This window comes from Thunnus albacares, chromosome 8, assembly GCF_914725855.1.
Source record: "Thunnus albacares chromosome 8, fThuAlb1.1, whole genome shotgun sequence".
NCBI lineage: Eukaryota > Metazoa > Chordata > Actinopteri > Scombriformes > Scombridae > Thunnus > Thunnus albacares.
This window is the reverse complement of record NC_058113.1, coordinates 28,537,907-28,552,191: the sequence shown is the minus strand read 5'-3', so window position 1 is coordinate 28,552,191 and position 14,285 is coordinate 28,537,907. Positions and strand designations below refer to the sequence as shown.

The following is a 14,285-nucleotide window of genomic DNA, read 5'->3' as shown; positions in this document are numbered from 1 at the left end:
AATTCTGATATATTACTATAAACCATCTCTTCACCGAGGACATTTGTCTGCCTTTACATTTCATTTTGCATTGTGCACCACCGGGTCAAAGATGTCTGCTGCATTGCTATATGTCAAAAAAACAAAACGTTGCAAGCATGGGGTGTGGTGTTATGGGGAGAGAGGGAGACATGTCACATTCTCCGATAATCTCAGCCTTCCTCGAGTGAGAGAGAGAGAAACTGAAAGACACAGAGAGAGAGAGAGAGCGCCAACGTTTCCTACATTTAATGTCTTCTGAGGTCAGCTGTACCCATGATACACTGCATGTAAATAAAAACTCATCACTGAGTTATTAATGCAAGATGTTTGCAGGTCTATAAAAGTCTTAAAATGTCTTAAATTAATTAAAAGTAACAAATATGAGACATTAGGTCATTAATTTCTTATAAAAGTAATTCTGTAATAAATCCCCTTCAACATAAGTTTTTTTATCTGATTTATGTTTAAAAAAGAAAATTGAATCTGAACATGTAAAGTATTCATCAGTGACAAAACGGCCTTTCCTAAGAGGTATCTTCAGTAGTGATTTATATCCACCAAAGAGATGGAATAATCGTCTTTTTTTTTGTTGAAGAACTGATTGAAACTGTGCCAAGACGAATGTTTGGAGAAAAGAGAAATAATGAGCATCTTTGTGCAGATTTTAATTACACGAGTGCAAGTATTTTTTCCTTTGATTTCAGAATTAAAAAGTGAAAACTCATGTCTGTTCAGAGATATTATTATTATTATTGTTATTAGCTAATTATTGAAGAAGGGGCCTTGGTTGTTCCCAAGTGTAAGTACTCCCCTGATTTAGTATTGCGTAATATTATAATATTATTGTTTTAGTGGCCTCAGATTCTCCTCTCTCAGTTTTAACAGTAGTCACCCCCCCCCCCCCTCTTAAAAAAAAAGAAAAACATGTACAAGAAGCTCACATTTGGATAGTCTGATTCAAGATGGACAGTATAGATTGTGTTACGCTAGTAGCAGCTAACGTAGCCTCGAGCTGCGAGCCTCAAACAGAGATGAGGAGCGGTAACCTCACCTCTCTCTAACTCCTCACTCTCAGATTTCTTTCATTTTTAAACTCGAAGTCTTCAGCCCCATCTGACGCTGACTCATTTATCAGATTTCTCCCCCTGGAGCCTTAAAAGGCTTTATACAACTTTTTTACAGATACAGTACCAATCAAAGGATTGGACACATTTTTGCAAGGGAGGGTGTGTCCAAACTTTTGACTGGTACTGTACAGTATGCAGTAATATTCCCCACAACCTGTTTCCCATTTAAATTACACTGAGTTTAAAGAATATCAGCAACATTCTCCTGATGTGGCTTTAAATCTGCTCCATGGTGATTGGTATTGATATAATAATGAAGATCAATATTGAATAGTTGCTTTTATCTTCATTACCTTTAACTTCATAAAAGTTGGGGGAGACAGTGCTGTGTACATCAGTCGCAGATTGCAACTTTTAAGAGCATATGTCATTAATATTTCATACTGTTAATGTTTATATGCACTTTGTAAAAGGCAGTTCAAATTAATAACATTAATATATACTTTTATCTACTTGAGTGCCTTCATCATGGTGTCTGTTGGTTCATGTTCCTACTCTCTTTGACTATGATAACTCATCATCCTCCTTCTTCTTCTGTGGTGTTCCTGTCCTGTCAGAGTGTGGTGTGTGGACACGGCATGCGCTACAGAAATCTTTCCTGCTTCGTATCGGACGACACCAGCAACGGCGAGGGCAGCCTGGTGGATGAGGAGCTGTGCAACAGCCTGGAGTTGGCTGTTGATGGAGACAAACAGATCAGACTGAAGGAGGCCTGCACCCTTCCCTGCCCAGGTAATCACGCTGCCTTTAAGTTGCTTATGCTGCATGAGCAACATCACAAACTATATAACTATATATTCACATAGAATACCTGAATGTCATTGGCAGTCTACTGTAGGCGTGTGTATGTCTTCCTCTCAGATGATTCAATTAATGATACGATGAGATACAGTTCGATTCAGCCGCAATCTGTATTTGATACTTTTACTATTTTAACAATAAAAGCATGACTAAAATAAATTATTCCTTCAATTATTTCAAACCCCCAAAAAATGACAACAGTTAGCACAGGCTGTGATACACTTGGAGAATTAATTTTTCACTAAAATTATGCTGAATTCGGTTTATAAAACCATGTGAGCGCACGTCCCTGTAAATAAAACAGCATACGCCTTTAGTAACCAGGAGGAGTTAGGGGCCAGTTAGAAGTATCGTTAGCTGCTAACGCTAGTGTTTCTCGACTTGTGTTGACTGCTTTTCTCACTAACTTTACTGTCAGCACACGCGCCGCCTTTATAAATGAGTTAAATTAAGTTTCAGGTGTCATTGCTATATTTTATGATACACTTATATAGGAAATAGGAAATCATTCCTCCTGTTCATACTGGCTTTTAAGAGATCACTTCTTAATGCACTGTCAGCATAAGTGATGGGAGACAAAATCTACAGCCCTCTTTCGGGCAAAAATGTATTTAAAAGTTTATTTGAAGCTTATATGAAGCTTCATCTGTCCAAATTTATGGCTGAAGCCTCATATTATCTTCAGATAAACTTTCAAATACATTTTCTTCTTAATGTGATGCTGAATTTGAGTTGGATCTGTGGTTTAGTATCGATGTAGCCAAATCTCTCTCAACTGTTGATTCGATTTATCTTTACACCGTCCGTCCACAGGTTAATATAACATCGTACTTACCAACATTACTGATTGAGTGAGAATGACATCAAAGCAGTAGCTAGGAGCTCTAAAGAAAGGTATAAGTGAAACAATCCATTACGACTCTAGTTTTCTTTGTAGAGCTACAGCAGTTTGATTTATATCACAAAACAGCCACTAAAAATACTTTTGTTACAGGGTAGATTTTATTATTTCTAACCAATAGCACTCAGTATCTATTTGTGACCTCTAAAATCAGAGTTAGGAGCTCACCTGAAGGCTGAATAAATGGACTACATTATGACAGACGCTTTGTGTAACTGTGTCATTTTATGTGAGTTAAATATCCTGGTAGGTACTGTGTTTCATTGCCTGTAGCAACTCAGAGAGCCCTCTGCTCTCCTCCGCTGATGTTGTGTGTATTCTAAATCATGATAAATATTCCACTTTACTCTACAGTCTTATATTTAAATCCCGTTTACCCCATTTTCTCCCAGTTTACTTGACGTCTATCCCCAGTTCTCACCGTAAAGCTGCTGAGATAAAAGTCAATAGCCGTTTCTTTTCTCCTCACAATGACAAGTCTCACACGGAGAGTTTAAAACACACTGGGTTTTCACTGGTGCAGCGGTCAAAACACAATCCCTCACAGGCCTCCCACTGGAGAACACTGTTTGTTGTGATTGTCGAAGCACTCGGCCAAGCCAGAGGCAGCGCTGTCAGGAGCTATACTCTGTTTTATGTGGAATGTACAAACTATTAGGACCACCTGCTCTTTCTGTGAAATAGACTGAGAGCTGAATCCAAATGAAAAGCTGTGACCCCCTACAATTCAATTTATTCCATTTGTACGGTGAGGAGACATAGAAGCAAAGTATTTAAAAACACACACATGCAGACAGACAGAGATAAAGTAACAGAGAAAAAAGGGGTGCAATCAATAATCTGTGTGCGAGATAACAAAAGATCCCTAAGAGCTTATAAAAAAGACAAGATGGCAAGCACAGATAAAACTCTGAATAGCAGTCTGCGGCGTTGTAAATGACAAAGTGTACATTTCATCCATTTATTCAGACTGGAGATGCTGATTAAGAGGAGAACAGATTGAAGATGTATTTTTCAGTGTTGATTATAGGCATGGCGCATGTGAAACGAGGTGCAGCTCTGTTCTTGGTATTCTCACCGTAAGGCAGTTAATATGGCTCATTTCATACACAAAGGCAGTTCAGATTTACATATGATTATTTTTGTTAATTTATAAGTTAATTAATGAGATAAACAAAGACAGATAAATAGAAAGAAGTTCAAGATTTAAGTGCCATAGACAGTTAGCCTTGGTTACTGTTGCTACACCCATCAAGCTTCCAATTTTTTGCACACAAAACACACAGTTACAGTGAAAGATTTATCACTCAATGGGTCAATTGAGTGATAAATTGGGGAAGTAAACAAAAGCAGGATTCTCATTGCTAGCCAGAGACAATCAATTTTACCAGCTGAAATGAAAACAAAGTCTTTATGAGCTGTAGTTAGCTAGCTAATTAACACTAACTCTGTGAGTTGGTTAAAAAATGCTGTCTGCTGCTGACTTTAAAACAGGAACCATGTAAAAGGGTCTTAAATATGCAAAATCATGATAAAAACCACTTGATGATTCATTTAGAAGGCATGGAAATAAATAATAACATAATCACTGTCCGTGTGCTAAGCTAACTATAGAAAAACATGGAAAAGCAACAGGTTAGATCTATGCTTTATTCTTAATATTTCCACATTTACAAGTGGAAAAAGGCTTTGAGGATGAGGAATAAACGATTTGTTTGGCAAATGTACTGTACTGCTATCTCGGGTAATGAGACAGGATGCGGCTGCTGGAGTGTAAACTTTCCCAAATCTTAAGTGGCAAAGGACAAAACCCCAAACGTTACCATGAACTCTGATATGGTAGCATTCAGGACCATCATGCAGTGCATGTTGTTGTTTTGTTTTTTTAATCTTACCTCTAACCCCACAAACAAATGAAACATTAGCTAATGAAATGGCCCTTAGCCGTGGAGGTAACTAGTTTACTAGCTAGTAAGCTAGTCAGCTAGACATGCTAATAGCTGCAGTTTACGTTAGAGCAGTTAATCCATTTCTTACAGTTTTGCTGTTGTGTTTTTATTTTGGAAAGATGATTTAAAAAAGACATCACCTTCTAAACTCTTAAAATACAGCACATCACTCTTACTATAGTCCCATGCACACCGCTTGACAGCCCCACCATTTCTAGTCATGGTTGCTGAGCTATGATTGGACAGGTCAGTGGAGGAGTTTAGGGAACATCAATCCTTTACTTTCAGGTCAATTGATTGTTAGTTTTTGTGTTTTATACACAATTTTAAAGCCTTGTGTGATTTTTGCCGTCTAAACTACACATGCATAATTGTTAAGCAGACCCAGGCGAAATGTTGAACTAAAACCTAAAACAAGAATGATGCCATGTGCCATTTGGTTGATGCCTCCACCCAAAGCTTGTTAGTGCGCCATGTGTGCACATATTTTCAGCATGGGTAGCCCCAGCGAGCAGCAAACCCCCAAACCTGGCAGTGTTAGTGCACAACTGACCTGCACAGGATGACTTTTTTTTTATTTCGGTGAATGCTTAGGTCCTGACTGGACATCTGTTGTGATTTACATGATATATGACCATGCAAGGCAAAAGCTGTTTAACATTATGCAGTACACAGATGCACATTTTCATTTTTATTACTGCAAGTCCTTCAGTGGTTTATTGCCGTCTGGATAGCAAAGTAACCAAACAGTCTGGAAGTTCAAGTCTAAAATAACCACGTATACGCTTTCACTACATAAAGTAAAAAGAATCTTAAAATCAGCGGCATATCAGACTTTCCTTTCAGTTGACTGCCAGGCGTCATCTCCCTCCATCCTCCACGGTCGCCTTCACACGCCAACTCCACCTTCAAAAACATCACTCTTCACACTCAGGAGACCAGTGAACTCCCTGCTTCTTTGTGAACAGCTTTCTGGCTTTTAAAGACACAATCAATAACATTTTCATGAGTACATTTCTTCCTGTTCTGTGTTACTGATTAACAGGGAAACAACAGTGATTCAGCTTACGGTAAATTCTTCATTTACCTCAGATACAGAGAGAGTGCTGTGCCTTTATTCCTTATTAATGTTTTAATAATTTTGATCATATTTTCATAAGACAGCTCCCTGATTATCTGATCTGCTCCTGATTTAATTTGCCGTCGATGCCATTTGGCGTTAATGCAAACTCAGCTTCCTTCATGTTTACATGTTGTCTTGATACATTCAGAATGTACATTTTACAGCATCATCATCCCTCAGTACAACAGTGAAGCCATTTCAGACTCAATGCTCTGCTCTCTGAGTGTCTCTTTTTAACAGAAGTGCTGTTATTAATACTAATACTCTTACTAATTACTTGCAGTCAGTTCTACTTTGCCATTTTTTTATTCAGAGGGATGTTTCTGTCAATGAAACTCAGCACATCCTGCGCAGATGTTTCACATTAAACACTTTCCAGAAGCTCAAGGGCACTTCTGTCTTTTTCTGCTTCATTTTTAATGTGAAATATCTGCATTAAGTATTGAGTTTCATTGACAGTAGCTTAACACCGCTTGAAAAAAGTAGAAGCAATTGGAAGTAAGTTAGTGAGTAAGGACAGTATCTCTTTTTTAATAAAGACACTCAGAACAGCTGACTGGTGAATATAACGTGTTGTACTAATGGAAATATACATTATCCTGGATTTACTATGTGAGCCATTACAGTACAGTTAATCACCAGTGCAATTTATCAGGCAACTGGCCTTTATTTGTTCATTCTTGCCATGAGACTCTATTGAAATAACAGCTTTTATGTGAGAATTTAGGGCAAATGTTTCAAACTTGTTCTCTCCTAGGGAGACTAACTCAACACATGGCACAGTAAATTTTAACTATATGCAGCCCATAGCTGAGAAACTATTTTCTCCACTCCTGTCCCTCATAATTTGCCAACTGCTACAGATGTTTAGGAGAGTAATGCTACTTGAGATTGTACTCCTGGCAGCTTTCTCCATTCAGATGAGACCGGCAGCACTTACATTAAACTCAATGAAAAAGCAATTAATTGTCCACCTGTCTTGACACAGTCTGTGCTCCAGGTCGACATTATGGTGTTCTGTGATAAAACTGTTAGTTGTTGGTCATAGATAAAGTGTTGACAAGTTGCACAGTTAGGCTTGATAAACAAAATGTGGGAAAAAACCACAAATTTTAATGCTCAAATTCTTTAGCCTTGCAAGAAAATTAAACAATTCATCTAAAATAAGGAGAAAAAAATGTAGACAAAAATGAATAAACATTATTTTCAGGCCAAATGTAACAAAAAAGTTCTAAACATTTGGTGACAGTTGTTTGAGACTGCTGATTTAGGGCATAGTCTACTCATGAAAACTTGTATAGCTTGTAAAAACTTGTATTGTATAGCAAAGCAGGTATTGCAGATCTTCCATTGCAGCAGCATTAACAGCATTAAGTGGAAGAAGTGGATGTTTAGCCTTTACCAACACAATAATACATGGGCAGAGACGTAACAGTAGACTGTTGACCACACTTTGATTGACAGGTGATGGGGCTCAGCGCTGCAGCACAAAAACAGCACAACACCAGCTTAGCACCAAAGATGTCAACCCCCAACCCCCACTGATACAAAAAAAAAAAAAAAAAGACAGAGAATCTCACAGATTGGATTATCACTTCAAAGGTTGGGTCTGATGAGTTGTTGTCAGGTTTTGTAACAGAGGCTTATCGGCTGCTGGGTTTGATGTAGCTTTGCAGTGTAGAGCAGAGAAGACAGACAGGTGAGCTCTGCCCGAACCGCTGCTGGACTCTGTCCATCAGGTCTGCAGCTGCAACACTTTACTGCCCCTCCCACGACCGCAACATCCGTCTTCATATTGTGAAGCCGCACCCTCGATGTTATGCTGCACATACTGGAGTTCATATCTACTAACATCGCTATTTCCTTTGGGGAAAAATGGCAACATTTCAATAAGAAAAAGATGGTAGACTGAACCTCCAATTTATGATTCAGCCTGATAAGAGGGGCGTATTTTCACACAGTGCAGCTTAAATATAAATCTGTTATTTTCAGTGTCAGCGGTCCCTGAAGGGAGAATTATTGTTACTTGCTTCTGCCAAAAGACAAAACACAAACGTAGAGTTCATTTCCAAAGTGCTATGTGTCTATTTTGGTTTATCATTGATCGTTCATGATTCAATATCTCTAAGATACTGTATAGGGGAGAAAAAAATGTTATCCCTTTTTTCAACCCGAAACTCATTGAAAAGTACTACGAATTGGATTTATTTTAGATTTCAAGTGTGTGGCACGTGTTTCCACTGGCAGATTTTTCATTTTTCATTTTCAAAAAAAAAAAAAAACCTCATCAGATGTCTGCTGGTCCCTGAGATGGAAAACACTGAGAAACGTTGCCCTAGATAACAAGTCAGTCCAACCCCTTTTGCCAAACTGCAGGAGCACTGAAGTATCAAACAGCAATCAAAAGCACAGACTGTTTTCTGCGCAGGGATGTACTACAGTGTCATTTGGGAGGAAATTCAAGGGCTGTTTGCACATGGCTGGGGATAAATTGGGGAATTCTGAGAGGTTGCATGAACACACACACACACACACACACACACTCAAACACTTTCATGCACTGCCACCTTTGACCCGTGTTCAATTTCCCCTGTTGTTTGATGAGCTGCAGTTGTCAGCTGTGATCAAAACCAACCCGACCTGCATCTCAAACTCACACCTTCCTCCTCCTGAAACTCTTCAAAGGAGCTCAAGCATCACATGATACGATATGTAAATCTGTATTCTGAACGCATCTCTGCCGCATACCTTAACATCTCACCCAGATTAAACTGTTCTCATCCATAGATAAATAAGTGAAACATTGCTTTAGCACTGCCAAAGCTGAAGATCTGATTTCTACCAGGGACACCCACACTAAAACTGCAATGCAGATATTTTTTGCGTAACTTAAATATACTTTAACAGTCAAATAAAATAACAGTGAAAATGAAATAAAATACATCAAATCTAGATGTAAATCCTGAGATAATACAGATCCTGCCAGCCACAGCTCCTCAGACAGGTCTTTTCAAAGCAAAAAGGGGTCCTGATGGTAAAACCTTGATCACCTTTTCGAAGAGCCAGAAGGTCCAACCTCTCTAAAGATCAGAGGCTGCACACTGGCTTACAGGAAATTAAAAGATTTGTGATATGGCTTAAGGCCAGACCTAGCAATGCTGCACAGGTCATCGGGCATTTATTTCAAAAGTCCACACGGAACAAATACCGGTGAAGAATTTAATTTGTAAGGATTTAATTTCTAGCTGCTTTTGAATGAGCTGAATATGTGGGTTTAGCTGTTGTGCTACGACTTTATTCAGTCTGCCAGTTTGAGCCGCCTGTAGCACACCTGACCCTGAGGTGTGAATATTAAGGCTTTTTTTATGGTTTAAGGCTCGCCCTAAGTGTCGTTGTGATCACCATGTTAATTGAATTTTAATTCTCTTTCATTTACGATATGTTTTGTGTTCAGCCTATTTGTGCAACTATTTATTTATTCATGAATTTAACAATTTATTTGCAAGGAGGAATTAGGAAGTTATTGTTCAGAATTTTATTTGTTTTTTGTCATTCTGAAACTTATTGGCAGTCCCTAAACCGTCAAAACTCCTCAGTAAAGAAATGCTCGTTACATCTCGGTTACATTTTTAATGTGTAATGTCAACATGATGTCTTGAGTTGAAAGATTTTGACAAGAGGCTTTCATAACCACATGTGGACAGCAGAGAGTTTCCTCACCAAAACCACTTTAGCGGTCCCAATAGTGTATCCTGTTTCCTCTGCACTGCAGGTGAGTGCTACCTGATGGAGTGGTCAGACTGGAGCTCGTGTGTCAGCATCTGCGTCAAAGGGGCCGGCGTGGACTTCGGTTCGGTTCAGGCCCGCTCGAGAGCCGTGTTAGCTCAGGAGCCTGAAAATCTGCAGCTCTGTCCTGACCAGGCGTGGGAGTCTCAGCCCTGCACAGGTGAGTGACAGCTTCAACCTCCTCAAGGCCAGACAGTTTGACAAATTAATAGAAGCAAACTCCCTTTGACAAGTGAACTTTCAGTGCATGCTAATTAGCTCGCAGCAAGCTGCCAGACTCAAACTTTGATTCTTTTATTCATTTTCTTTACCGGCGTTCTCCTAATATGCATGATCACAGGGAACTGAAAGTCAGTCTCAGCGTCTGTTGGGCGGAAGGCAGCGAAAAACAATGGACTGCTTGTCAGTGCATCAGCGCGCTAACACAGAAAGACACTTACATTCAGGGTCAAACCTGCAGGCTGTTCAGTCGTCTATCCGACTGAACGTGCATGTTTGGACTGTCAGAGGAATATCAGAAGAAACTCAGAGAGAGAAAATGAGTTTATGAGGAAGGGATTGGGGGGTATCAAATGAAGCTTTTCTAAATGTGAGGTAATAGTGGTAACCATTGTGTCACCTTGGTACCAAGTCCAAAACATGACTGAAAGAAACCAAACCCTGAACTGCTTACTATCACTTTGTTTCACTCTCTGGACTCTGGGTCAGATAGGAGGAAACCCCCCCCATGCTCATTTAGCCTGGTTTTTGAATCACCACCACCTTATACAAGCATATACACAAACATATACACAATCTCCTCCTCCCTCACCTCCCACTCTTCCTCTCCTCCCTCTGTGACTACCGTTCACGGCCCCACAGCAGTCTTCACCAGCCTGACCTGGTTTCAGAGCATCTCTCAAGGCATATGGGAAGGGGGGGGGGGCGGGTGGGCTCAGCCAAGACCAGTGAAGGCGGAGGAGGAGGAAGAGAGAGTGGAGGCAGGGAGAGAGGGAGCAGTTTGATGTGAGGCTCATTTGAGAAAAACAAAACCAAAGCTGTGTCCCAGGTGCACACTTTACTGTATAGTAATTCTAACCATGCTTTGTTTCTACAGTGTAATCACAATGAAAAATATGAAGTATTAAAAATGCCAGCATGCAGATTGAAATTGCTAGATTTTGGTTCGCATGCTGCTGGAGTGCTGTTAATGAAACACTATTGTCCCTCAATGCAGCCCAAAAATGCAACAAAGGAGCTGCTCACCACTAGAAGAAATGTAAAAACCGTGGCCGTATGCCCGACAGCTTTAGGAACATAAAAATAAATCCTTAATCAAACATTTTTCTTGTTTTTTTTGTTTTTTTTTAATTTGAAAATTGGCAGTAGTTTAAAGCTGCACTAATCAATCTTTGTAGAGACCAAAACAGAGGTAGAAAGAGAGTGAATATTCATTCATAAGGTGGCCAGAAACATGACTTCAAATGAATGATAGCTCTGCTAAATGTTGCCAAAAAAATCAATGAATGCAGGTTTAAAGTCACAGTGATTGACATCCCTCGGTGTGTATTTTCATCATCAATTCCAGGTAGTAAAAGCGGTACAATTCATAACCCCAATTACTGCAGTGTCAACAGTGGCATAAAGTGCACTTGTTGTAGTATTACATAGTATATAATATAGAGTTCAGACGCAGGTTTATTGTTTTAGTTTTACAAGTGTTTCTTTCAGGCAGAGGTTCTCTAAAAGCAGAGATAATGTTCTTTGCTTATTTATGAACGTAGCCAAATAAAACATGATCTTTTTAACCCTCCTGTTGTTCTCGGGTCAATTTTGAGTATCCTGACTAAACTTTTACATATAACAGTCTGCCATAATCCATCAACATATTTTCCTCTGATCTCAACTATAGTTAAAATAATTCATAATTTCTTAGTCAGAATACTGTTTTGAAACCATTTCAATTTTTTTGATGACAGCATATAATGACACCTGTTATCCTCCTGGGTCAAAATTGACCCGAGGACAACAGGAGGGTTAAAATGTTAGTTAGTATAAGGGATGTACAATGATAATCGGGGACAGAGGGGTTGTCAGAAAAGGAGGAGGGTATTATATTTTTTCTTTTTGCTGAGGGAAAGATAGTCTGAACGTTTTAGGAGAGCAGGGGAGGATCTTTTATTTTTTCTTACCTCAGACTCATGTTTTCTTTCAATCTTCCCTTGTGAGATTTATGATATTACAACAGATCAAATAGTTGCATGAAAAATGACTTTCACATTCAACAAGTCTGTTCTTAGAAACACAATTCATGTGAATCCCTTCAGTCATAAGTGATTGAATTTATTTCTTGTGAGAGCGCCTTCCCTACCTTAATTTATTCAACATCACAACAGAAAGTACAACTATAGTAAAGTAAAATGCTTCATATGAACATAGCCTAGAATCTGATGAAAGTAAAGCGTTACACGTTGCCAGTCGTTCTGCTCATCTAATTTACGAACCATAAATGTTTGCAACTCTCAGTTCTTTTAAATCCAGGCTGAACACTTTTCTGTTTGCAGCGGTTTTTGATTAAATCTAGTAATTATTCATTTCTTACACTGCACTGTCTTATTCTATTTTAGCTTGTTTTTATTTTCTATTCTCTTAACTCTTTAATGACTGTTAATTGTACTTAAATGTCCTTTTATAATGTGTTTATTTTGCACTTTGTCTCGATGCTTCTAATATTTTATGTAAAGCACTTTGAATTGCCTTGTTGCTGAAATGTGCTATATGAAGTTTTGTGACAGTCCATTTGGTAGATGTTGAGATATTTCGTTGGATAAATGTAAACTTTGACTAGCTGTTGGTGCCAGTGTTGCTAAAAAGTGAAACACAAGGTCCATCACACCCCAGTAACTTTCTTACAATCTTACAGAACAAATGACAAAAAAAAACTCAAACTATACCTAAATGTATGAATGCCAAAGACTTTTTTCACTCATTTCTGACCATAGATATGATGTTTAAAGGTCAGCAGGTCAGCTAACTAGCTTAACGTAGGCTCAGGAGGTAGATTGGGTCGATGTTTGGGTCGATCCCAACTTCTCCTGTCTAAGTATCCTTGAGCAAGACATTAAACCCCAGTCACTGCTGATGACCAGGTCTTGCTTGGAGGCAATGACGGCATGTGCGTTGGTGCATGACAGGAACACTGTAAACTTTTTTTTCTATTAAAGCGCTAAATAAATGTAGTCCAGTTATAACATCATGGTTATAATGAATCTACTTTCATTTAATAGGCTTGAGAATCAGCTACCTCCCTTCTTAGCCCTCACAGAGGTTCTCAGTTATGTTTCAAAAAGCTGTGACTTTTTCTAACACTACTACTGACATTCTGCTTCTAGAGTAGTTCTTCCTTTGAGAAAATGTTTCTATAGTAGAAAAACTCTGCTCGTAAAAGATGGTGGGAAGTGTCGGCTGAAGAGAGTGATTCAATGATAACTTAACACATTTGAAAAAACTTCAGCTCTACCAAGGAAAAGAAATGAGTAAAGTGAAGAGCATAAAGGGTGAAGTCGTCTGAGCCTCAGACAAATTGTCTGGTGAAAGCAGCAGATGGAGCTGTGCCATTGACTGCAGCAGTGATACTGTACCCCAGGCCTGTGGAGAATAGCTCTCTCTTTTGTTCAAGGTTAAATTGTTCATTTACGCTAGCCGAATGGTCTGGACTGATGATTGGTTACACAGGACTCCGTAGGGAAATATGGTCATTTACTGCACTGATGGAGATATTGATAAAGTCATAATAGCATTGATAGAAAGTCATTAAGCAAAAGCTCTTACTGAAGATTAAAACATTGAACTGGACCCCTCTGTGAAGACACACTGATAGTGATATTATATGACAGCAGCCTATTATACAACCATAACTTAGCAGCTGCTTTATTAATCCATCACTGTGCTGTGAGAACCATAGTCCTCAACGTAGACTCCGACCATACAGTCTTTATAGATGTTGATTGTTTTTTGTGGTTTTTTTCCTCAGGGGGTGAATGTTACGAATACAAATGGTTCAGCAGTCAAAACTCCACTCGTCCGCTTATCTGGTGTCAACGCTCAGATGGACTCAATGTCACCGGTAAGGAACTCTGGGTCTTATAGTGGAGCTCACGTTATAGTGTATTTACAAGTTTTTGGGAGTTTTTGGGTCAACTTACTTGTTAAATACTTGAAACCCAAAGTTTCTCTGTGTTCCCGACACCAGTGACTCCCAACCTGAGGCCTCGACCTCCACGAGGGGTCGCAAGATGATTAACGAGATAATAAATCAGACAACACATTTTTGCTACACAAAAAATTATGTTTAATTATGTTTAATGTTTACGCTATGAACATTTGCACACATATTGTCACTATATGTACACTCCATTCTCTTAATTTTAAACTCTAATAGCTCTTTTCAGTTTAGAATATATTCTACATATTTTTACTGTAATTTTCTATTTTATATGCAGTACTTGTATTTCTCGTACTTTCCTAAGGGTACTTACTTACTTTACTCTGATGTTTGCCTTTTTTCTTGTGGGACTGAGATATTCAGTGTAACATCA

General features: G+C 38.9%; 1 protein-coding gene across 5 annotated transcripts in view; it reads left to right on the top strand.

The window, feature by feature from the left end:
- The window catches only part of LOC122987859 (thrombospondin type-1 domain-containing protein 7A), a 182,641-nt gene that overhangs the window by 156,117 nt on the left and 12,239 nt on the right, over positions 1-14,285 (top strand). For all 5 annotated transcript variants that reach the window (XM_044359899.1, XM_044359896.1, XM_044359897.1 and 2 more), the window contains 3 exons: positions 1,706-1,880; positions 9,695-9,868; positions 13,721-13,813. In XM_044359899.1, the coding sequence (XP_044215834.1) occupies positions 1,706-1,880; positions 9,695-9,868; positions 13,721-13,813 (442 nt within the window). The remainder of the gene's footprint in view (positions 1-1,705; positions 1,881-9,694; positions 9,869-13,720; positions 13,814-14,285) is intronic.